Genomic DNA, 24,846 nt, shown 5'->3' with positions numbered 1-24,846 from the left:
TTTTATAACTGTCAGAAAAACAACTGAATGTTTTTGATTTTGCATTTGGTTCACTGCACATACAGTACGCTTTACATTTATATCCAATCATATTGTGTTTGTTTAGATGCCTGGGAGGAACATTTGGACTCCACATTAATTTATTTATTTTTGACATGTGCTTTGTGTCCTGCAGAAGGAACCATCAGCAGGATTGTGTGTGCCTGTCCTGAGTGGTAAGCGATGTGACACCACTTTGCCCGAAGAGACTGTGAGGTATTTGAGGAAGGTGAAGATTAGTGAGAACCTGTTGCCATGGAGGGAGGATGTAGACCTTGTGAAGCTTCACGGCACCGGAACGCTCTCTCTCACACTGCTGAGAGAAGGACTGCTGGACAGGTGAACATGCTCATAAATGCAAATCAGGTTCAGACCATTGAACCCAGGTTAGTTTATGTAACATCTCTAGTCATTTCAAGTTCCACTAAATTATGAATATTTTACATGAAAGACTAATGCTGATTAATGTGTGCTACACATGCTTGCTGACATATATGTTAAACAGCTAAAATTATTTTTTTCAGGAGTTTTTTTAAGTTTGAAATTGTGCGTGTATTTCAGGCCTGTGTCTCTGTATTCATGCAAATTCCCTTTTTTTGCAGCAGCCATCCATATCTCATTCACCCCTGTCCTCTCCCTCTCCCAGCTCTGAGTACCACACTCTGGAGTCCAGCATCCTGCAAGTGGTCCATCATGCCGGGCGGCGGGATGCAGGGGTTGATGGGGCCCTGTCCGTGGTCACGACAGTCGCCAGAGAGATTCTTCAAGAGGCAGCGGAGCACATCAGACCAGCGCTGGGGGAGGCTCTCGGAGGTGAGGGTGGCAGTGGCGGCCCCCTAGGGGGAGTAATGGGGCAATGAAGGAGGACACACACAAATCCCCTGACATGACTCGCTTAACACCCACCAGGAGAGATGGAGATGGAGTGAGATGAGGGGTGGTGAATGTGAGTAAGGAAGAGCTCAGAAAGATGTCCCATAATGTGACTGATTTAAATTTAAGTTAGTCTGTTAAGTTGTTTCTGTTTTGTTGGGTAGTTGTTTTGACCATTAAGGTAAGAAAAGTTGTCACAATAAATCACAGACATGTTGGTACACTTCGGAAAGGCAAAAAACCAGAGCCACTATTACAGAAAATTGTAAAAAAAAAAAAAAAAAACAATCTTTTACTGGACGATTTGTCCAGTAAAAGAAAACGATGTGACTATCCGTCTGTTTTTACTAGAGGTAAAACAACTCTGTCTTCTCGGGAAAAATGATCTTTCTATCTGAAGTGGAATCAAATTCCCTATAAAACATGTAAAGCAACCGCATGAAGCTGGGGCAGCAGAAATGTCTGCTCTCTTTTCAGCAATGCGCCGATGCTTTTTCTCCTTCGCGATCGCTGTTATCAACAGTCAGACAGAGGAAAAGTGAATTAAGCTGGATGGAGAAAAACGACACAGTGAGAAGAGCTAAGTACAGTGCAGACAAAAATGGATAAACAGGCCTGGAGGATGATGTACTGCCTGAAGTCCAGCTCTCACATTTCTTCATGAGAGTACTTTGTGCCGTGCAATCTCAGATTCATTGATTCCAGTCGTCCAGTCCTAAACTACACAACCTGCAAAGAGGAATATTGTGTAGGGTTCTAGATGTTTTTTAGTCATTGGCTGTTGCTTTTTTTCACCTCAAAATAATTGGTTTACAGATATTAACTCATGGAGTGCATTGATCTACAGGGGCCTCACAGGGAATAGTAGACTTTATAATACACTACTCAGTGCTCAAACTGCCATACATGCCGTACAAAATAAGGCCAGTGCTGTAATTTAATGGCACATACTCATTGACGTGCTGTGCTTTTTATTTAACCTACATTGCATTCTATAAACAAGACCCAAGACATAAATATTGATTTGAACTCTTTGCGTGTGTGTGTCTGCGTGCGCTTGTGTTTCCCCAGAGGCCTTGCGACTGCAAAGAGAAGCGCTTTGGATCAAACACGGCTGTTGGTCAGAGGAACTGGAGGAGCTTGTGAGATCCTTGGAGCAGTGGTGTGATGTCACTGTTGAGCAGAAGCATGAAGTAAAGCAACAAGGTACATTTCTGGACGTGTAGAGATGTCAGGATTTAACTAAGCACACAAAAACAAGTGACAAGAAGAAGTAAAGGAGTCAGGGTGACTCATGTTTGGAAATGCACTTTATATAGACATGCATAGACCTTCCTACTGAAACCCTGTGAAACTAAAATAAGAAATATATATATGTTGTGTCATGCTGTTTATAAACAGACTGTAGAGCACCTCACGGTCAGTTATGTTAGTCAGGGACGTGACTCGGTGCAGAAAGAGGATCCTAGAGTGGCTGAAACCATCGTAAGTAAAGATCTGGGGCCTCATACTAAAAGTGTGATCCCTGATTTATAAAACTGTGAGCACGCACACTTGCACGCAATGTTCGCTTTATAAATCACAGTCCAGCTGGAAGGTTGCTCACGTGAATTTGCCTCATACCCCGCCCTCTACACGCCCACTTTCTACCATAAATGGGCAATGCAAACTACATGATGAGTGTATTTGCATATAAATGAGCCTGCTGAGCATGCGCAGCGGCTTCCTGAAAGCCTGATTCTGCTGCGCGTCAGGATGAATGAGACGTGTCGAGCCAGGCAACCGTGCCACTAAATTTCACGGAGACTGAGATCGAGATGTTGTGGATGAGGTGGAGGCCAGGAAAACGACATTATTTGGTGGTCACAGTAAAAGTATAAATAGTATAAAATAAAGCGAGTGGCAGCACGTCGTTGCTGCGCTAAACGCCATGAGTGCCACGGACAGATCTGTTGCAGAAAAAAAAGAAGTGGTGTGATTTGAAGGTGGAGGCCAAGAGGTACGGCCCCCTAAAGGGACATTTTTTATATATATAATGAGTTTTACGTGCGCGCGTGAAACCTTTAAGGCTGATTTATGGTTCCACGTTACACCAACGTCGTTTTAACACGGAACCATAATTTAGGCTTTACGTGCGCACGTAAAAGTCATTATATATATTTAAAAAATCTGTGTCCCTTAAGGGGCTCCGTAGAGTGGCCCGGCACTCAGTCCTCAGTCACTCTACGGTTGGAAGCGGTGGGTGACGAGGAGGTTCCCAGCGTGTCCTGCACCGCGGCTGCAGCAGCAGCAGCAGCACCAGAGCGAACCAAGCGCTGACGCTGTGCTTCAAACACAGAGGGACACGATCAGCGCTATTATATTATAAGTCTGATATGTGATGAAGTATGACATGAATCTGGCTTCATTTCACCACCTCACCGCCTGCGTCGCCAGTTCCCCATATCTTCAAAATGTTTGTGCGCTAGGGTAAAGGTTTGCGTAAAGATACACACATTTTCCCGTTAGTTTTTTTTTTTTTTAAATCCCAACCTTTGCGTAGAAGGTGGCATGCGCATCTTTCAAGCCCTGTTTTGTGCGCACGCAAGCTTTATAAATGAGGCCCCTGGAGAGGTTTAGCGTTCTGTGAAAGTCTTTGGTAGGAAACGGACTGTCCAGCTTCAAAAGCCGGCATCACTGATGACATCAGGTTGGAAGCACGTGTAATCCTGAACAACTGTAAACAGTAAGGTTTTGGGGCAACATCTGCTGCCTTCTTTTTTTAAAAGGAAGGTCTTGATTATTTCACTAAAACAACATTATTTAGCCCCCCAAAAAACACAAAAAAACGATCATGTTTTTCAGTTTTTGTAAACTTTTATTTTTCAGTTTAAATGGACTGTCAGACTGGATTTTTGTCATTCAGTTTTTTTTCTTTTTTTTTTTTTTTTAGCTTTGTAATAGTTTTATCTGGTAAGTTATTGATGCAAATATTTAATAGCTTCCACTGATTTACTTTTGATGTATACATTAAAACCATATGAACACTGTAATAAAGTCATAAAACTAGTTGACATGACAGAGTTCTATAGAGTACAAGTATAAAATTGAGACACATTTTCTGTCTGTCTGCGGTTATCTGGTTTGCTCCTTTACCATCGAAACATAATCACTATAACTGCTCAGAAGGGCTCCGTAGAGTTCCCCATTAACTAACACCAGTGCCTTTTTTCTACCTTTTTAAAGCTCCACAACCAAAATGTAAGGACCTCTTCCTTTAGTTTTGTTAGTTCTCAGCTCTAAGCTCTCTTGGGAATTATGTACTCTGAGCAAACTTTATGGTAAAAAACACTAAATACAGTAAAAATAGGTGAGTGTGGGAGCTTTCAATCAAGCACTGCCTAGTGACTTGTTAACAAACTGTCTGATGAAAGAACAAGGTAGAGATCAGACTTTGAACAAATGTTAAACTACTATACTTAGCTCATGCTCTCAGCGTGTTTAGTTTTTGACAACATTGTCACGTCGCAGGACATCATCATTAGCCTCTTTGGTGTAGTTAGCTCTCACTCATGCTTATTTTCTTCTTTCCTGTCTGTTGTGAAACTGTTTTGTATCCTTTTGTGTGTTTTCATATAACTGTTAGTCTGTTTGTGTGTGCTGACTGGATGCAGACTTGTTGCAGCGGCTGACGTCGGAGCCGAAGGAGTTCTCTGATGGAGAGATGACGATAGCTCTCACGGCACTGACCACAGATGAGGAGGTACAATTCTTTTTCTTAACCTCAACTGAGAACTTTTGAACTGTGTCAGTTTTATTACAAAGTTAAATGCAAACTCCTCAACGCGTGTCCTTCGTGCAGCATTAGTGCCACTGTGTACAAACTTCTGTACTGTGCAAAGTTGGAGATTCTTATGAATTCACAGTTCATTTTTACATTTTACATTTTCGTTAATGTTGACAAATTGACTTGTGAGTGGACTTACTGTTTCAGTTAATAGCCCCATTTCTTTTCAATGTACTATGATGCAGGTTATACTGGAACATAATGGCATTCACTTTCCCAAGAAGTTTTCATAATGGCCTGCTGTCTTTTAGAAGACAGTTATAAGGGGGGAAAAAAAAGTTTAGCAAACAAAAGTGAATTAAACTATTTCACTTTTTGGAAAAGTTACTTTTGATGTCTTATTGTTTTGGTTACATCACACCTGCACTGTGTCACAATTTGGTAGGTGTTTTAGTGAAGGAGCCCCTATGATGTTGTGGTTCTCTGCATTTGGATGAGATGTAGATTGAGACCCAGAAGCTTCACACACAGTCATGTATCACCGTCCTCCCTGCTGATACCCCCCCCCAAAAAAAAGCCTGACACACACTCGCACACATTCATGGTCTCACACGCTTGAGTAATGTTAGTGTTGACTTCTGTTGCTGTCACTTTGCTTGCTCTGCTTCTTCACATTTGCAGTTCTGAACTCGCACACACACTAGCTTTAAGACTTTAAGTCTACCCCTTGCTTTTCTCCCTGCTGCAACCTCTAATGTGTTCACACCCCTCCCCAAAAAAAATCATTCATTATTTCTTTTATATCTTCTTCCCAAAGCCCATTTTTCTCAGCGGCTGCCTAGCGTGTGGTATTAGGCTATGTGTAAAATAAATGATGTCTGTAGCCGTAGGGGTATGGCTCTGCCTCCCCCAGAAAACTACCTAACGTCCAAGGAACATTAAACACCCAGATCCTCGTTTAGCGAATAAATAACCATTCATTTGAATGGCTTTGCCTGTGTGTGTGCACCGGACTTTCTGTGCATATTTTACCAGCGCTGTGCCTACATGCTGCGTGTCAGGAGGGAGACGGGGGGAGAGACAGAAAGGAGGAAGGAAAGTGAGAGTGAGAGAGGGCCCATTAAAGACTTAATATAGAATAAATGGCCAGGGGCCTGCGTGTCGCCAGCGGACCCCAACTCCACAGCGTCATGGTGGGTTACTAATGACCTGAGATCTTGCTCCAAAATGAACTCCTTATATGCATGTCATTTGCAATGTGTATATATTTATATATTATTTTTTAATTGTGTTTGAAAAGAGAGCAAAACGGTATGAGAATCATTTATTGAGGGGGGCTTAGCGAAGTTCTGCCTTAAATGATTCTTTCCAGAAAACTAAATAAATTAGATTCAATTAGTCTTTAATGGTTTATGTGCTATGTGTTTGTCAGTGTGTTCTGTATGTGTGTGTCTTTGGTAGCAGTTAAAGAGGAATGAGTTAGATTGTTGAGTAAAAAAAAAATAAATCTGGCAGTGATTACCTAGTTAGCAGAAGAAAAAGATTGTGGTGTGTAACGGCATGGATGCATCATAGACACTTGCTAATGTACTTTGGTTGACTGTACAAATATATAGTAGTGAGTGTGGAAATGCAAGTTTCCTTCCTTCAGAATCATGACGGTTGGATGCAAATGTTTCTGTCAGTTTTGCCAAGAATATTATCATGTTTTATTTTGCTTCAGACTCCCCTTAAAATGAATTTCCTAAACGGCTGTGTGCAGTGGTGTAAAGTAACGAACTACAAGTACTTCGTTATTTTACTTAAGTAAGATTTTTGAGAATTTGTACTTTTATTGATACTTTCGTTTTTCTGTACTTTTACTTTTACTTCGTTACATTTTCAAGGAAATAATCGTACTTTTAATCCGCTACATTTAAAATTGGACACGTCGTTACTCGCTACAAATGAAAGAACAGCACAGCGGGGGCTGATTTATGGTTCCGCGTTACAGCTACAGCGTAGGGTACGCGGCGACGCACACTCTACGCCGTAGCCTACGGCGTAAGGTGTGCGTTGATTTAACGCGGAACCATGAGGCGGACGGGAAGGAAGGGGGGTGCGTGAATATACCGAGAAGGAGCCGCAGCTCCCGGGGGAGTTGCGCCGCAGAGGCGGGCCGGAAGGCCGGAGGAACCGCCGTCGCGTCGAGTACCGAGGAGGACTGAAGCCTGAATTATGGTTCCGCGTTAAATCGACGCAGAGCCTCGCCGTAGGGTACGTTGGTGTAACGCGGAACCATAAATCAGCCTTGAGCGGCAGCCCACGCGTGTCCATGCGCACCATTCTTTGATTCCACCCCTTCTAAGGTGGTTTTGGCATTTAAAAGTTCAAAAGTCTCATCCTTTATCAGCTGGGGTTGCTTAATGTTGTCACTGCATACTACAGGCTGGGGGTGAACCTGTCAGCGGGGCCAATGGGGAACAGCGGCAGTGATGAGCAAAGGGAGAAATTAAAATGGGGTAATGGAAACAAACACTAAAGGGGTCAGAATAATATCACCATTATTTAGAGTTGTAAGCAAATTCTTGGATTCTTCATTTCTTTGCAATCCTTTTGAAAATAATTTTGTACTTTGAATTTTGTACTTTGTACTTTACTTTGTACTTTTTACTTTTGTACTTAAGTACATTTTAACCCATGTACTTTTTGTACTTTATTATATTTAAGTTGAGGTACTTTTATACTTTTACTTAAGTAATTTTCTTAATGGGTACTTTTTACTTTTACTTAAGTAATTTTCAAGCAGAAAATTTGTACTTTTACTTAAGTACAATATTTTTGTACTTTTTCCACCTCTGGCTGTGTGTATCAATCAACAGGCACTTCTCCACAAAAAAAGTCTGAAATTTCCCATTCATTGAAGTATTCAGACCCTTCAGTTTATGTTTGGTGAAAGAACCTTCAGCAGGAACGCCAACCCCACGTCTCCCTTAGAAGGACCCTCCAAGTAAATCTTTCCTGTGGAAGTTTTTTCCACTTTTCTTGGCAGAAATGTGCAGGCATATGCAAAGTGAATGAGGGGAAAAAATGCAGAGCAGATGGAGGATGCCCCAGACAGGGGTGGCGAGCACGGTGTACGCCCATCAAAGTGGGGTGCAGGGGCTTTGCAGGTAGATCACTCTGCAAAGCCTCCAGCCCCCTATAGGCATCACTGGAGGTCACAAAAGGGAAGTAATCAAAAGGGCAGCAAGACGCTGCAGAAAAGGCGTCAAGATGGCTGTGGATCATTAGAGGCAACGGGTGCGCTAATGCTGCTTGGATGCTGGCCAGGAATTGATCAATCCTGGCCGGGCCGTCTGGGGGAGGGGCTCTGAAGTTGAAAGATCTGATTCCCCTTATGACCCCATGTACTTCCATGAAGATGTATCCAAGTACATCAAACTGTTTCAGGGATTCCACTCATTCATGATAACTGAGGTCTTCTTTTATGAGGACTCTCAATTGTGTGCATTCAACTGCAAACAGTGTTGAATTAGTTTGCTTTGGCAGGCTCTTCGCTGTTGTTTGTAGATTTCAAAACTCCTCATGAATAACATTGAACACTCTTTGATGGTTTAGGACTTTGGAAAAAGGTCAAGTGACCTAAAAGCTTCTGTGGTCCGAAACTCCCTCGGGTGTATTGTTTTGAAGCACCATAGTCCCATCACATTTCTGTTTAGTAAGAAATTGCTTTTCACTGGTGGCTTTACCATAAAAACCTGACTGAGGTTCTTCACTGAGGGTGGACCAGAGATCAGGCTAGAGCGTCATCCTTAAGGGCCTGAATACTTTTAACATAAACGGATGGTTTTGACTTTCACCGGCGAAATGCATTTATTAAACCTCTCACCACATTTGTGCTGTATCTTTGTAAACTGTGTGTATGCTGATAGAGAAAAAATTAATATTTGAATGGATTTTAATATTATTCTCAAAAATAACAAAATGTTGAAAGATTTAAAGGGTCCAAAAATGAATGGAAAAGTTGGAACAATATAGAAAATACAAGAGGGAAAAATAATTGTAGGGATTCTTACATTTACTCTTTTAGTTCTTTACAGACAGTGCAAACCTAAAATATTTAATGTTTTTTTTTATCAACTTCTTTTCATTTGCATTCAGGACTACAACAGTTACCAAAAAAACTTGGTAAAAGGTCAATAAAGAACATAAAAATAAGGATCTAGTTTCAACAATACAATCAACAGGTGATTGTATTGATGATTTGGTACAAAAGTCATATAACTTAACACCTTTGAGGAGCAGAGCTGAGCCGAGGATCTGAACTTTGTCAACAAATTTGTGAGAAAATCATTAAAATTTATAAAAATTATGTTTCTGAAAGTAAGTTTTAAAATGCTGAAAATATAAAACCATTTAAGGAATCTTATTTCAATAATTTCATTATGTAATAGATCAGGCCCAAGCTGGATACCCGTGACCTCTAACCTCTCAGACAGCATCGAGAACTGTCTTTCATCAAAAACTACCAAAATACCAACATGGGTTAGGGACGACTTTAGGAAACCCTTGTGAATACTTATCAACATATATACAATATCAAGCTACAAATCTCATTAAAAAATGAACAGTGGAAAAATTAAGCTTTTTAAAATGCTTCTTTAACAGTGTCCAACAGCATTGTCAACATCTCTGGGCTTGGCAGCGTCCAGATCACGCAGTAGAACTAATAAAGCGGCCGGTGAGTGTACTCAGAGTTCAAAATAATGAACTCAAAACACACTTAAAAACACATTAGTCACATGTTCATGGCCAACGAGTATTTGAGTTTTTACAGGCCAGAAATTAGCACTGGCATCTGAGGGTGCAGTTGGATGAAGAGTTGCCATGCTGTGGAGTTGATGATGTGGGAAGGACAGAAGCCCAGAGCGACACTCACAGACGCATGGATATGTGAATAATGTTTTTTGTTTTGTTTTGTTTTTATAAATGTGTCAATATGGACATCTAAGTATTGCAATATGTTCTTTGAGGGTTTTTTGGGGGGGGTTCTGTATTTTTGTTGTTACTTTTTCTGACTATTTCCTATCTTTTTTTTCCTCTTTTCAACAAAACAATTTAAACTTTTGCTTTTAAATTTACCTTTCTTATAAGGATAGACTTTAATCCACTGTTCACCGATGAGACACAATAATGGTTATAATGATGTTTATCTCTGCGTAGCAAACTAAATCAATCATCGTTTGTGCAGTGTGCGTGTGGCCAGTGTGCATGGATTTGTTGTGTACATCTTTGCATTTCCATTCATCCATTTTCTGCCAGTTCTCCAAAGAGGCATGATGTTGAGCACTTTAGGCTCTAGTAGAGTTTCCGATTTGCTTTTAATCCACAACAGATGTAAAGTAAAATCTCTCTAGATGTGTCATCTCTTTGTGTCAGGTCTCCTTTAAACTTAAAACTTAAAATCCTGTCACTGCAGCCAGGATTTGGCTCCACCATGTACCCACTCTGGATGTTACATTTTCTTACCCAGTTTACAGTACTGCTTACAATTTATGTCCCTTTTTGTTTTCAGTTCATTTGGGGAAACTCATTCCCATCGCTGACAGGGTAATGCAGCATTATCCAGCAGGGAAGCATGGCCTCAGACTTTGAAGTTCTGGCTCTCATCCCAGCTGCTTCACACTCCGCTGCTAAAACCATCTCAAGTGTTTCCTGAAGGCCACAGTTTGAAGCTATCAAAAGCGCATCATCTGAAATGAGCAGAGGCACAATTCTCACACCCTTAAATCTGACACCCTCCTCCTTGCGATGCCCAGATGACTTTTCCACAACAATCACAACCAGAATATGTGGCGGCCAACACCTGCCATTACTGTAGCTTTTACTTATGCGTCAACACACCCTTTGAAGTCGGTTTACTTGTTTCTGTTCTCATATAATTAAATCAGTCCGTTTTCAACTTCATCTGTGTGCATGTGCCTTTGTGTCCATCACTCGGTCTGAGCTTTGCACTAGATTTTGTTGTCTCTCTGATTGTCTCTAATGCGTTGTTTGTTCATGGTCCTCCGGCCTTCCTGTTTGTTTATGCAGGACCAGTTCTGCCCATACGCCACTTGCACAAATAATTATGCTCTCTAATGAAGGGCCCGCAGCCACAGCACTCAGCAAATGCCTTTCTGATGAGCAGCACTAGGAGACAGCAGGTGCAGGGTGGGCCTTCCAGGGACTAAGATTGAAGAGCAGGAATAAAGGGTGCCCTGACCATCTATTTCTCTGGTTTTCTATTGGTATTAGTACTCCTTTTAGACTCTGGCTCTGACTCTTTTTCTCGCGTGTGTCTGTAGCTCATGACATACACATTGCTGTGGATTTAGATATCTAATTTCTAAATATAAATGTATAGACATTACATTACCTTTGCCTGGAACTTGTTTATGCTACTCTCTAACTTGTTTCAGCTGCGTGATGAGGCTCTTAGCGTAGTAATAAACTCACGGTACAAAAGAAGAAATATTCTAGTATGTAAATCTGTTTGACTACAACAAACATTTAACAAAAACACGACATTTATTTAAGCAAGTTTGGAAAACTGCTGCACACAGCAGTCACTCCCTTGTATCCTCAGCATCTCGCGCTGATGTTTCCTCCCCATCATCCGGCTGAAGAAAATAAAATCTTATGAATCTGTCTACTCTCCCATTTTCCTTCTCCCCCTGTGGCTTCCTTGGGCTTTGAGGGCAAACAAATAACAAAGCAAAACATTTATAGACTCAGTGCTTGCATCTTGCCCCCAAATCCCCGCACTCAGGGCTGAGTGAATGAAGCATGTGGTGAAGGCCCATGTGAGATAGTCGGGAAAAAAAACAAAAACATTTGGGTTCTTCTTATCTCCAAACTTTCATACCACCCTCCCCTTTTCCTTCTTTCTCCCCAAAAACTTCATAAGCAGTAATAGTCTTGTGTTGGTGTGTGTGTGAACAACAGTGAACAGAAGCTGATGACTGTTTATATGTGAGCACATGCATGTGTTTGTGTGCGAGTTCAGCAGTGCGTGCGCATGTGGCAAATGGTATATGCTGCACATGTGTGCGAGCATTTGCATGTGAGCGTGTGTTTGAGCAGGGTGGTGTCAGCTCGCTCCTTGCCACCCCATTTACTGTAGCTGTACCGCTGTGATCACAGACAGATGTATAAATCAAACCTCGCTTGATGGATTCATCAGGGTGGCGAAACGATCGCCTGAGAAGAACTTGCAACTCTCTTAGCATTCTGTGCTCTGACAGAAAGGGTATGCAAAGAGCCTAAATGGATGAACGCTTGATTAATTCTTTGCCGGAGATGTTGGCGACAGCAGGAAATGTGTTTTTGCTTTGACTGTGTTTGCACGGGAATTTACGCACGCGGGGCGTGAGTTATGAGGCCCGAGTTTTGTACCTAAGGCTATTGTGCATAATGACAGCAGGTTGGGAGAACTGCAAGCAGCCGCTAAAGACTTGCTACCTGTGGAGCAAAGACAACCAATGAGAGAGGGAGGTAGAGTGTGTGTGTGTGTGTGTAGTGCGGCCCAGAGAGAGAAAAAAAGATTAAGCTGCAAACTGTGTGAGAGCAAGATATGAACAGGCAAAGTGTGACAAAAAAACAGGGAAGCAGGTGAGGGAGATAAAACATCCCAGAAGATTTGGAGGAAAAGAAGGGAGCAAAAAGTTTATGGAAAAAAAAATAAAACTAAATTTTGTCCTTAATAAGGGCTCAGTCTACTTTTAATCATGGATAATGGACACAAGGCTCTGTATCAGAAACTGCAGCAGCATCAGGAAAGCTGTACGTGCAATGATCAAGCAGCAGCTGGAAACTTTGGTTGGAGGATTTGGTTTTCTTGAAACATTTCTCTCTAGTCATTTTTCTATGAAAAGTTAATCTTTTTTTTCTTTTTTTTTAAGCAATGGAAATGCACAGAAACCACATCTAGAACTCGAAAAATGTATTTAAAAATATCACAACTTCTAGAGGACCTGCTTGCGTGATCGTCATCTTCTACACCAGAAGATCCAAGTGAATCTAGCCTAAAACAATGGCGTCATCACTTTTTTAGACCCCCTACTTTTATTTGAAACTGTTTAAAGGTTTCTTTTAAAGGGCTGTAAAAAAACAAAAACAAAAAAAACATTGTCTTTCAGTCACTCCATCCATTATTGATTTTCTTATTAATTGTTTCAGTGAGGAAACAAGTGCACCTACACAGGTTTTTAGCCATAACGTAGTGGCTTTACCATCTCAAATTCCAGTAAGCACACCGCCAGCAACATCTCAGATTACAGCAGGATGTCCTGTTCAGGTACAACTACGAGGCAGCCACACACAATTGTGAGTCGCCCACTCCATTGTTGCACATCAGAAACGTGTTATCTTATGTCTTATGTCTCCTTGTTGATTGGATATGAGCATTTTTATCACCCCCATGGACTTTAGAACTGGTTCTGAGGTGGAGCTGCAGATTCTCACCTCTAAAGTAATCAAAGAACAAACATTCAAAGTTATGTTAAATGCTAAAGCAAAAAAAAAACATCTTGTATCCACAATTAAACTCCTAATATTTAGCTTAATATCTTTGTTAACAAGTTAGATTTGGACCAGCATTGACTTTAAGTTATTCAAGATAAGCACCTCTTCTCACTCGCCCAAGCAAGAAGGGTTGTCTGGTGAGACATCTCACTCATATTAATCAGAGAGGTTATGTAAATAACCTAAAGTTCTCTTTCATAATATTTCGCTCGATGTCTCACTATGGGATATGGTTGCTCCCGTATTGCCAGACAAGCTTATCCAGCATCCACCAACCCACAGGGAAAAATACTCTGTTCCAATCAGGACAGCAAAACCGCACCTACAACGCACATAGCGGAGACGTCCAGCATTTAGAAAAGGCAAGGCAAGTTTATTTGTATAGCACAATTCAACACAAGGTAATTAAAGTGCTTTACATCAACATTAAAAGCAAGAAATAATAATACAATACAATGAAATAAAATAGAATAAATAATAAATAAAATGATAAGAAAGGAGGCAAAATAATAAAAAGCACAAGTTGTTAAAAAGTAAGGGCAGTAGAGTACAGCAGGTAAGTATTTAATTTAAGAGTACGCTTGAGTAAACAGTAATGTTTTTAGTCCTGATTTAAAGGAGCTGACAGTTGGAGCAGACGTCAGGTCTACAGGAAGTTTGTTCCACCGGTGAGGAGCAGAATAACTGAACGCTGCCTCACCTTGCTTGGTTCTTGTTCTTGGGAACCACAACAAACCAGATCCAGATGAACCTCAGGGGTCTGGGAGCTTCATAGGGAACTAACAGGTCAAGCATGTACAGTATTTTGGTCCAAGACCATTCAGTCCTTTGTAGACCAGCAGTAAGATTTTAAACTCTATCCTTTGACTCACTGGAAGCCATTGTAGCGATTTCATGAACGGTGTAATATGGTCCAGTTTCCTGGTGTTTGTAAGGACTCTGGCGGCAGCGTTCTGGATCAGCTGCAGCTGCCTGATTGATTTCTTGTTAAGGCCTGTAAAGATGCCATTGCAATAATCCAACCTACTGAAAATGAATGCATGAATAAGTTTTTCCATGTCTTGTTTAGACAGAAACCCCTTAATTCTAGCAATGTTTTTTGTGAAAAAGGCAGCAAAGTCATTGCATGCCTTTTCAGTCAGCAGTTCAGGGGGGATCGAGGCTATGGGGTTTGTCAGTCTGTCTACCACAGAAAATAGTGTGTGGGCATTATTACTGTTTCTATTGATAATCTCTGAAAAAATATGATTGCCTTGCATTCTTCAGTTTCTGGTTATTGTTGCGAAGACTCTTCATAAATGTTGTAATATACCTGGAGTTTGTTTTTTCGCCACCTGCGTTCTGCTTGTCTACATACTGTACCCTTCTCTTTGCTTTAACCAGTGTGGCGTAACTCCAGGGTGATTTTTTTCGTCCCTGACAGAACTTTGGTCTTAATTGGGGCGATAGAATCAATAACAGTCATAACATTGGAACTGAAACTGTTAACAAGGTCATCAACTAGAACTGAGGGAAGGGTTGGTGATGGTGTAAAACCCTGGGTGAATAATGCACAGGTGTTATCATTTATAGAATGCTTTCTGATTACCTCGGGTGGTCATTTTAAAGCAGCACAATGTAACTTTCAGCTTTTGTTGAATTTGGCGGCCCCTTTGGACTAAAGCGGTAGTGCTTTACTAGTAGTGTGGCAGTGTTCCTACCATGCACCTCCAAGTTACATAGTGCCAGTGAAGGCGACACAGACCCCTCAGACCATGACAGAGGTGTCATTAAACCTGTTGTAAGTTGATGTACCATCACAATGACTCTGGAAATATTATATTAAGGTGGAAAAGTTACATAGTGCTGCTTTAAACAATACACAGTAGTGATCAAAAAGAGAACATCATTCACCACAAACTCTAAGATATTAAGACCTTTGGAAATAATTAGATCTAATATGTGTCCTCTGTTATGTGTTGGATCTGTGACATGCTGGGAAAGCCCAAAATTATCCAGAATATTTAAAGGTTCCTTAGCACACCCATCTTTAGGATTATCAACATTAATGTTAAAATCACCCACTAAAACAACACAATCAAAATCCATGCACACAATTGACAGTAGTTTGGCAAAATCATCAAAAAACCTTGCATCATATTTGGGGGGGGGGGGGGGGGGGGGTCTGTAGATGGTCGACAGGGGGATTTTAACTGAATGGCAACATATTCAAAGGAGTCAAATTGACCATAAGACATTTTCTTGCATTGGAAGCTGTCCTTACAACAGAGTGGCAACTCCGCCTCCTCTCTTATATTCTTGCTTCACTAAAGAAACTAAAATTTTGGGGTATTGACTCAATAAGAACTGCTGAACTATTATCCTGACTTACAAGGCTCTTAATCATGTCAGTGAATTCCAGAAATGGGGAGTCCTGACTGCCTGGAGAGAGTTGAAAGCTGGGTGGGCTCTGGGGCTGGGGAGGGTTGGGTGTCTCCTGTTGGGGGTTGGTGAGACTCCCCTCGTTGGGCTGTTGGGGCTGGTGGAGACTCCACCTGTTGAGGTGAGGATGATGACCCTGCAGTTTCTCTCTGACTCTGGTGTCCTCCATGGCCAGTCCTTATCTCAGCGTCCTCACCAGAGCGCCGTCTTAAGACTAAATTATGGTTCTGCGCTAAACCTACGCCATAGGGTACGCCGCTACGCGGGAGGCTCTCCGTAGCCTACGCCGTAGCCTGACGCGTACCTCCCAAAAAATTGAACTACGCGTCAAGGCGACGCAGACCCAACGCAGACCGAGAGGGCTGTGATTGGTTTGCTTTGTAGCAACGCATTTCCGGTTCCGGTTCGTGAAGCAGTAGTGAACTTTCAGCGCTCTTTTCTTCCTGTGTGTGACTTTTATTTTTTGGGGTTGTTTTGGTTTTTTGCACAATAGTTGTCCTTATCTCTTTGATTCAATGTGATCGGAAAGCTGGAAGCTAAACAAAGTATCAACTAGCGCTCTGGGGGAGTATTGCACTGTGGCGAAATGGAGTGACGGAGAAGTCCAACGGAGAAGTCCGACGGGTTCACGACGGCGTGAAGAGACATTCCTGTGCGATGGTAGTGCAGGCCACTCAGTGTCGTCCAAAGTCAGCTGGTGCTGGGTTCTGCCTGATAACCGTCTTTTCAAATCTGAGGGAGGCGATTTGTAGTGCTTCTGCTAGCTGAGTTCCTCAATCCCAGTCACGATAGCGCAGGCTTGTGCTGCTAATAAGCTACGCTCACAGGGCCTGATTTACTAAAGGTTTGCGTGTGTAAAAACGTGTGCAAACTTGACAGCACCCGCAAACCAAAGTGCCAGCTGATCTACTAACAGCGTGCAAAGAGGACTGCGTCTCTCAAATGCGCAAAATAGCACACGCAAGTCATTTAGTACTTTTGCCCTGATGAATAATCAATATGGGGCGTACCCGCCAGAAATCGCTAAATACTGGGAGGGGAAGATGCAAACCAGCGGGTGCTGTCTCGCTGTTTTCTTCCCAAACCCTACGTGACAGGCTGCCAAGTAAACCTTGACCATGGAGAAGGAAAAGCTGAAAAATTAGCTGGTGTGCTAAAACTCGGTACTCGAGCAGCCGTTGTGAGGCATCGAGAACAGTCCCAACCAAGCTGTGGAGGGCGTGGAAAGCACAACATTCGATCTGGGGTGACCAATGAAGCAGATAAAAAACATCCAAGGCTAGTTAGCGCCCAGTGAGCAAAGCTAAATAAGATCTGTCTGTGGAAAGTTCAGCTAACAAGCCCAGGATGTGAGATTTGCTCCGGGTAAGAAGAGGTGTTTGAATGACGTGGTATCGTCCGCACGGGATATTTAAAGGAGCTTGAGGCAGGATTGAGGCAGGATTTATGAAAAAAATTTGTATACGTTTTAAGTTTTCTAGTAATAATGTCAGATGAAGCGTTCCAAACCAAAAAGAATGAGCCCTCTAGCGTATCTCTCCGTTGCCTTGAACAGGCTGTGTGCTGCAAAATGTGCTGCAATTCGGGGGCCGAATTTCCCGCGCTGTCCTGCGGATGTGACGTCACATGACGCTGCATGCGCGTTCTCCCCGTTCTCCCGTGCTGGCTTCGCTGTTGTCTGCAGTACCCCCGACGGCCGTCGTGGTGAAGGGTGGCGCTAGAGTCTCATTTCTTAAAAGGAGCCTCATGCTCCTTTAAGGTAGGTGGTACTACCTGCGGCGAACGGACACATTTCACCAGCCAATCAGGTTTGGCGGTCAGACAAACAATAATTGAACAGAAAAGTATTTAAATTATCTGCATTACTTCAGTAGCGCAAAAATAAGCATTCATGCTGAATATATATTACCAGGTTGGCGAGTTACATTAAATGTCATTGTCTTAAGTTTTCTTCTTCTTCTTCTCATTCTTCTTTCTTTTTAAACTAGGAATATTTGAATTATATAAATTATTACTTTATGATAACAGTGAATTAGTAAACCAAAGTGAAGCACAGTTCAAAGAGCAGCATCATTAATCATGAAAATCATTTAAGCCAAGCATCTTGGCCACTATTTAACAATAATATTAATTTTATACTTTATACTTATACTTTATTTTTCTATCTGTCTTTTCTAGTATGAAGTGTTAAACAGATGAACAGTTAATGTTTCAAACAGAAGACAGTTTCCAGTGGCTGTCAGCTCTCAAACAAACTTGTCAGCTAATTAAAAGAAAGTAAAGTTAAAGCTTAACACAAAAAAATCCTGTTTCCCAGCAATATTCTTAGAGATAGTTAGCAAGTGGATTTTAAATCTAACATGTTGATAATTTATAAGAAAAGGCAATCTGTGTGTCTGGGGGTGGCAGAGGGAGGAAGAGGAGGGGCAGCAATATGAGTAGTAATTTACTCAGTTAAGAGCCAAATGGTAGACAGACTGTCGCGCTGCGTGTTATCGCAGAGATTCACCCTCTGCATGTTTTCTGACTCTGTTTCCCGTGTGTGTGTGTGTGTGTGTGTGTGTGTGTGTGTGTGTGTGTGTGTGTGTGTGTGTGTGTGTGTGTGTGTGTGGCTTTGAGTGCAATTCCACACAGTTGGTAAGTAGCTTTAGTGCCAGCATCATCTGAACATTTCTACATATAATTTACTGTAAATATTGTAGACTTCAGTGCTTTACTAGATGTTTTAAGTGTGCATACTGGCACGCATTTGTTCACAAACTGAGATTACAGTCCATAACTGCAGGTGGATTTATATTTTTAGCCGCGTGTCTAGTCACATGAGCCTTTTACTTGTGCATTTACATCCATGTGAGTGAATATGTGTGTTTTTATTGAATCTCGGGAGGCTTGTCTGCACTCATCAGGATATCTGTGTTGAGAAATGGCAGTGTCAGAGAAGTGACAGTCGTGTGTATGTGTGTGTGCGTGCGAGGATTGATAGTCCTGAGTCTGACAGCAGCCATATTGTGGTGAGAGAAGGATGGAGGGATGCAGGGTGGAACAGGGGGAGGAGTATTGAAGCCCCCTCATCCTCGCAGGTTAATATTGACACAGCCTGGGCAGATACAGTGCCTGAAGCGCTCATCAATCACTTTCAGTGGACCTATACAAATACACTCACACACACAGACACACATTTGTACTCATGCAACAAGAAAGACCACACAAGCCCTCTGTAAAAACACTGTATGAGTAAATGTTCAAACAAATGTTTTAACTTTATTGTATTATTGGAATAAGTCAGGTGAAACAAGAAAACAGCTTAAAAGAAAGGGGAAAAACTGTAATTGCCAAACTTCCATCATTAGTTTGACTACAAATATATCCTCTTTTTCTGACAAAGTTCAACTTAAATATGCACAACAATTTAGTGAACTTCTCAAAGCAAACAGTTGTACAACAAATCTAGATTAATCAAGCAAATATGTTTTCAAAAGTATCACTTTATGTGTAACCCAGCGTGGCAAATTACGGTCGCAATAACATTGTTGTTAATCATTTCAGAGGGAAATAAAAAACAAGTTCCCTTGACAAACAAAACAATTAATTAATGCAACTTTCCATCCATCAATCATTGTGCGTGTCACTGAATTACCATAATCTGTGCATGGTGGCTGTTTTAAGAGCAAACAGTTAATTTCCAAACAATAAATCACAAAGTGTGTCTGTACCCCTCTGTGCGCTTTGACAGCTTCGTCTCTCATTGCTACAGATGAAGTCTCACTTGAAACCACGTTTACTAAATTAGGTTAAATCATATGTGCAATAAAACACACAACTTGTACCAAAGTTAGAAATAGGTATTACCAGTAAAATTAGCAGTTTTTCTAATTTTTGGTTTTGAACTTTCAGGACTGGCATGGTTACGTGGAAGGGCTGAAATCGTTCATTCATCACCATGGATACGACGGTGTCGTAGTTCTCCTGTCCATCATACATAAAGTTCATTGTCCCCGCCAGCAGGTGGCTGTCTACTCAAACAACTCAGACATTTTAAATCAGGTAAAAATGAGTTTACAGATCACAAAAACTGCACAATCTGTATCTGCATACACTTTTTAATTTAATGAAATAATGTGTCTTTGGAAGGGTTTGTTTCATTTTCTTATTTTGCTGAATCATAAGATATTTCCCGTGATAGAATCAAGAGGATAGAAAAGTTAACAGAATTTGTTTGTTTTATTTGAGAGAGATCTAAGATCGCGATAACATTCTGGTGTAATATTACTTAGGAAATGGTTCATTCTTGGGTATGAATCATAAAGCCTTACATGTATACATTAAAGTTACCAGTAATGCAATTTTTCTTTTTCTGTTTTTTTTTCTCGTTTTTCTCATTCTAGATTTGTACCGAGTTGGAAGAGTCTTCCAGTTGGTCTCTCTTTGGGGAACTGGAGGACAAGGAAAGCCTCCAAATATACCACATTCCTTTAAACACCTCTGCATCCTCTGGTACTCCTCCTCTGCTGGAGGAAGAGATCGAGGGCCTCCTCAAGGACTTCGTCAACCGGCGCAGCTCCGTGTTAGCCTGCCACCCCAGCAGTAGGACTTCTTCCACAGAGGGAGTTGCGGGAAGTGTGGAGTTCTCCCAGGGATCCTCCGGCATCAATGACATGGATGGTTCTGACACAGAGAGAGCTGAGGGAGGCAATGAAGATGGTGTGACAATAGCGAGGTATAAAATGGTTTATTGATTGTTCGGAAAAGTCATAAGACTGAGTTATTTATGATTTTTAAATGATCACTGACACTGTTTGATGGTAGATATGGTTCATTCTTGTAAACAGGATGATGGCAGGTGGGGAAGAAGATACAGGAGCTGTTGGGGTCAGTGCTGGTGGGGAACTATTAAGCCCTGACAGCGGTATGACCACCATACGTAGCAGTCGGTCCTCCAAAGAGAGCTCAGTGTTCCTTAGTGATGACAGTCCAGTTGGCGAGGGTGTTGCAGGTGGAGCTGCAGCATCTGGGCCAGGAGGACATTTCCTGAGAAACCCCTCTCCACTGGGGTTCCTATCTCTCTCCCCTCCAGTCCCACCTCAGAGGAGGAAGCACCACTCTGGCAGAAAAAGGAGTGAGACCTTTGACCTGTTGGGTTTTGACCCACTTCATAGCACTGAAAATCCAACGTCAGCAGGAGGGGAACTGGCAAATTCTGGAGACGGAGGAGATGAAGTCTCACAGCAAGCACGAAGCTCTAGCTTCTCAGAACTTGATGAGTTGAGCTTGTTAGATTTCTCTGGACCTAATTCATTAAGAGGTCTTGAAAGTGGAAATTCTTCAATTGATCACCACGGACAGATGCATGGGAATGAGATGGTTGAGACTATGGTTCCTCCAACTCCAGTGAACAGCCTGGTAGGCAGCCGCCCGCCCAGCAGCTGTGGCCTCAGGTTCTTCCCAGAAGATGTAATTGAAAGGATCAACTGCCTACAGTACAAAGACAGTTTGTCTTCATCATTGTCAGAGAACTTTGATGAACTTAATTTTGACTCACAAGGAGCCTTGTCCTCAAGTGAAAATAGTGCTTGGAATAGGCCTCAAGACTCAGAAAGCCCAGAGAATATTGTGCAGGACGTTGAGGGCGAAACCTTCATGACTGAAATAACAGAAAAGGAGAGGGGGGAGGTCTTAAAGCTAGAGCATGCCCATCATTGTCCAAAGAGTCTTGAACCTCAGCTGAATTTGATCGCTGAGCAGACTAAATTGTGTGAGAACTGGAACCAGGACTCTGTACTTAAGGACAACTGGAACCCTGTTAGTTTGGCTGATCTTCAGTTGACTCCACCGGAGGATGATGTAACTGGCAAAAATAAATCTGTTATCGCTTCAGGAAATGAAAGAACACCATCTTTGTCAAAAAACAAAACAATTCTAAACACTTTAACACCAGACACATCAAAAGAAGAGGAAGATGGTGTCCAAAGTAAAAAAAGAGACCAACAAATGGAGCTCCTAGACTTCTGGACATACTCTGCTCAGAAGGGATTCCTCAAATCTGACAGCGGAACCACCACCTCTTACCCCGAATCACTTGACATGTGGAATACGACAATCTGGGAGGACAGCTCATCGCCTCTCACAACCCCTGACAATTTGTCTGAAAACTCAGGTTCCTTCAGTGGCCTGAACCCCAACGTTATGAAAGACACATCGGTGGAAAGTCTATTGGGATATTGTGACAGTGGAATGGAGATGTGGAACACCACCATACAAGAAGATAGTTCCTCCACAAACACCACCCCTGAAGGACCTGAAAAAGGAAAACACCTAAGTCAAATGGAATCGGTGGATGCTTCTCATTTACTTGAAACAGATGCTAGCAAACAGGCAGCAGAACAAAAATCTACGAAAGACAGTGATTTGTGTCAAATATTTAGTCAGACAACTGAAGAAGCTGACTGGAAAAGTAATGAACCCAATGTGAAAATTGTCATTGAGGTTGTAGAAGGTGGAACACAGGGTACTGAAGAAGGAGATGAAAGTATGCAGAGTGTTCAGAGCCAGTGTTCAGAGTCCGTCATGAGGAACTTGGCATCTAAACATTCAGAAGATGGGACTTTACCACAGCAGAGCACTGACATGTGGGACTTGCCTGTCCAGGGCATGGTCACATCAACCTCTGACTATGATAACGTAGGAGCTGGCGCATGGACCCACACACCTTCCCCTGACAACTGTGCTAGCTCTGTAGTAGACATGATACAGCTAGATGGGCAGTCGAGTCCTTTTATAGCTGTGAACAAATGTGTTCATAGAGACGAGATTCAAAATCAATACCAGATGACAGAATACGGAGCAGTGATGTCAGATAAAGACCAGGCAGCCGACCAAGTGTTTGTGTTTGATGGGGAGATGGGTCACCTGGACAAGAGCCCTAAAAGTCCGCTTGAGAATAAGAATGAAAACATCAGAAGAGATGGATCACAGGAGGCCGGTTGGATGGAGGAAACGGGCGACCATTCCCCATTTCTTCTGGTGGACAGCTCACCTGTCCGTCAGCAAATTTCAGAAAGTCCAGAAGACGCTGTTGAATCCAAGATCCAGACGGACCAGACATTATCTCTAAGCTGCGTGGGCAGAGATAGTCATTTATCAAAGGAATATGATGGCCCAATATCTGCTTCCTCATCTCACCTGCAAATTAAAATTTCCCATGATCAGCTTGATGAAAATGAGCTTTCTATCAAAGGCCAAGAGAGTGACAATGTGGAGCACAAAATTAAAGAAGCTATGTCACTGATCACAAGTCCAGGAGGGGGGAAAGATGCAATGAATAGTCCTGATAGCCGCCACACAGGCAGCCATGATAAACTTGGAATCAGTTCTGATGGAGATTCATTCTCAAGCTTAGAAATGGAGTACATTGTGGTGCCTGGCACTGTAAAGAAAGTTAATAAGGAGTGCTTTGACAGGCAAGAAAAAGGCATAAGAAAGCCCATGGAGACATTAAGCATGCTGTCCTACGCTGCAACAGTACTGAAAACTCATGCCCAAACTGCGCACAGAGATCACCAGGAAAACACACTCCAAAACTGTCAGCACCAGGTTACGGGAACTGACAGTGCATCCAGTGCCGTCTCAGAGACAAATAAACCTGTCTTAACCACTTATTATCAAGCTAATCGTGAAGATGCAACTGAGCATAACCCTTTGGCAGAAAAGATCAGTCCTTGTCAATCAAGTATCAGCTCTGAAGCTTTGCATGAATCAGACTCAAGACCAACAGAAGAAGGAATGTATGAAAATGAGCCAAGTACTGTCGTACGAAGTGCATCGCCATCGTTACGATATCCATCAGATCACTTCCTGAAAACTAGGGAGGAAGTTTATGTCCATTCACAGATATCTATGGAAGACTCTGATGAGGGTGGGCACTCACCATCTGCACCTCCGAGTGTTGCTCCCCTAGGGGATTTTCAAATGTGGGGGGATCACTTAGTGAGACGGGACACATCTCAAACAACATCTGAACCACAGTCCCCTGTGCTCACCAACAGTTCAGCCTCCCTCACGAGCTCTGTGATCAGCTCCCCAATAAATGAACTGTGCATGACTACTGACAAAGGGCTTGGCCTACCATTTTCTGGAGATTTAATGGAAGAGGAGAATGATGAAGAGGAGCAGGAGCAGGAGGACGAGGCTCATACAGATCCCACTGGCCACCCAAAATGGACTCCAGAAGGACTAAAAGAGAGAGAAGAGGCACAAGAGTTAGGATCTTCTGACTTACTAAGTTTTACTGAGGACCTGATTGGAGGTTACTCATTTCAACAATCAAACTTAGAAACACTTGAGCCAGAGAGGGATGGGCTTCTACTGAGCAGAGAGGACTACTACCAACAACCTTTAAGGATAGATGATTGTGAAACATGGTCTTTAGAGCAACACGCTGAAGAAGATGAGGCTTCTCGAGATATGCATTCACCTCTTTCAAGGTAAGCACCACACTATAAGTCAACTGCTTTGGTATTAATGCATTGATACACTGGTAGAGTTTTGTTTTGTTTGTATCAGGGAAGGTGAGCAAGTAGCTTTCCAGCATTCCCACATTTATTCCTGAAAGATTTTTTTTCTATCCTCACATTGCAAACACCCAGTGAATGGAACCAGTCCACAAATGTGCCCACGTGGCACACATAGTCCCTCGCATACACCTTTCACGCATCCTCCACCGTTCTCCTAGTTCTCCGCTGGGTTTTTCTCACTGGAGCCTGTCAGAGGAATATTAGCATTACTGAGCAGACTGTCAGAGCCAGGCCGGAGGATTCATCTGAGGTGTTGAGCCCGGTGATCTGTGCGTGTATATGTGTTTACGTTTTGAACGGATGAGCGACGGCCTGAAACTGACGGACACGAAAAGAAAATGTATCTGCATCTGTACTGACTACAAGACGAGATTATACATCCGTGTACATGTGAGTAGGAGACAAACTTTGCATGTGCACAGGGGTGTATTTCATGTGTTTAGCGGCAAGGTTTGATCTGCAGATCTGTGTGTGTGTGTGTGTGTGTGTGTGTGTGTGTGTGTGTGTGTGTGTGTTTATAAATCTGTTTACGCCTCATTAAATATGCATTACCTGCCTCATTACAGCTGGAGCCCCTCCATGCCTAATGGAAACAGCTCCCCTAGCTTTATTACAAGGTTCTTGTTGTGT

The 24,846-nt window shown here is 42.3% G+C and overlaps 1 protein-coding gene across 2 annotated transcripts in view; it reads left to right on the top strand.

Annotated features, from left to right (window-relative positions):
• Window positions 1–24,846, top strand: part of LOC133450542 (protein prune homolog 2-like) — a 44,913-nt gene that overhangs the window by 5,814 nt on the left and 14,253 nt on the right. For both annotated transcript variants that reach the window (XM_061729240.1, XM_061729239.1), the window contains exons 3-9: window positions 176–378; window positions 686–852; window positions 1,984–2,118; window positions 4,566–4,654; window positions 19,541–19,690; window positions 20,032–20,363; window positions 20,476–24,126. In XM_061729240.1, coding sequence (XP_061585224.1) covers window positions 176–378; window positions 686–852; window positions 1,984–2,118; window positions 4,566–4,654; window positions 19,541–19,690; window positions 20,032–20,363; window positions 20,476–24,126 — 4,727 coding nt within the window. The remainder of the gene's footprint in view (window positions 1–175; window positions 379–685; window positions 853–1,983; window positions 2,119–4,565; window positions 4,655–19,540; window positions 19,691–20,031; window positions 20,364–20,475; window positions 24,127–24,846) is intronic.

The sequence above is a fragment of the Cololabis saira genome, chromosome 9 (genome assembly GCF_033807715.1).
Source record: "Cololabis saira isolate AMF1-May2022 chromosome 9, fColSai1.1, whole genome shotgun sequence".
Lineage (NCBI taxonomy): Eukaryota > Metazoa > Chordata > Actinopteri > Beloniformes > Belonidae > Cololabis > Cololabis saira.
Note: the sequence above shows the minus strand (reverse complement) of the source record. Positions and strands in the feature narration are given on the sequence as shown.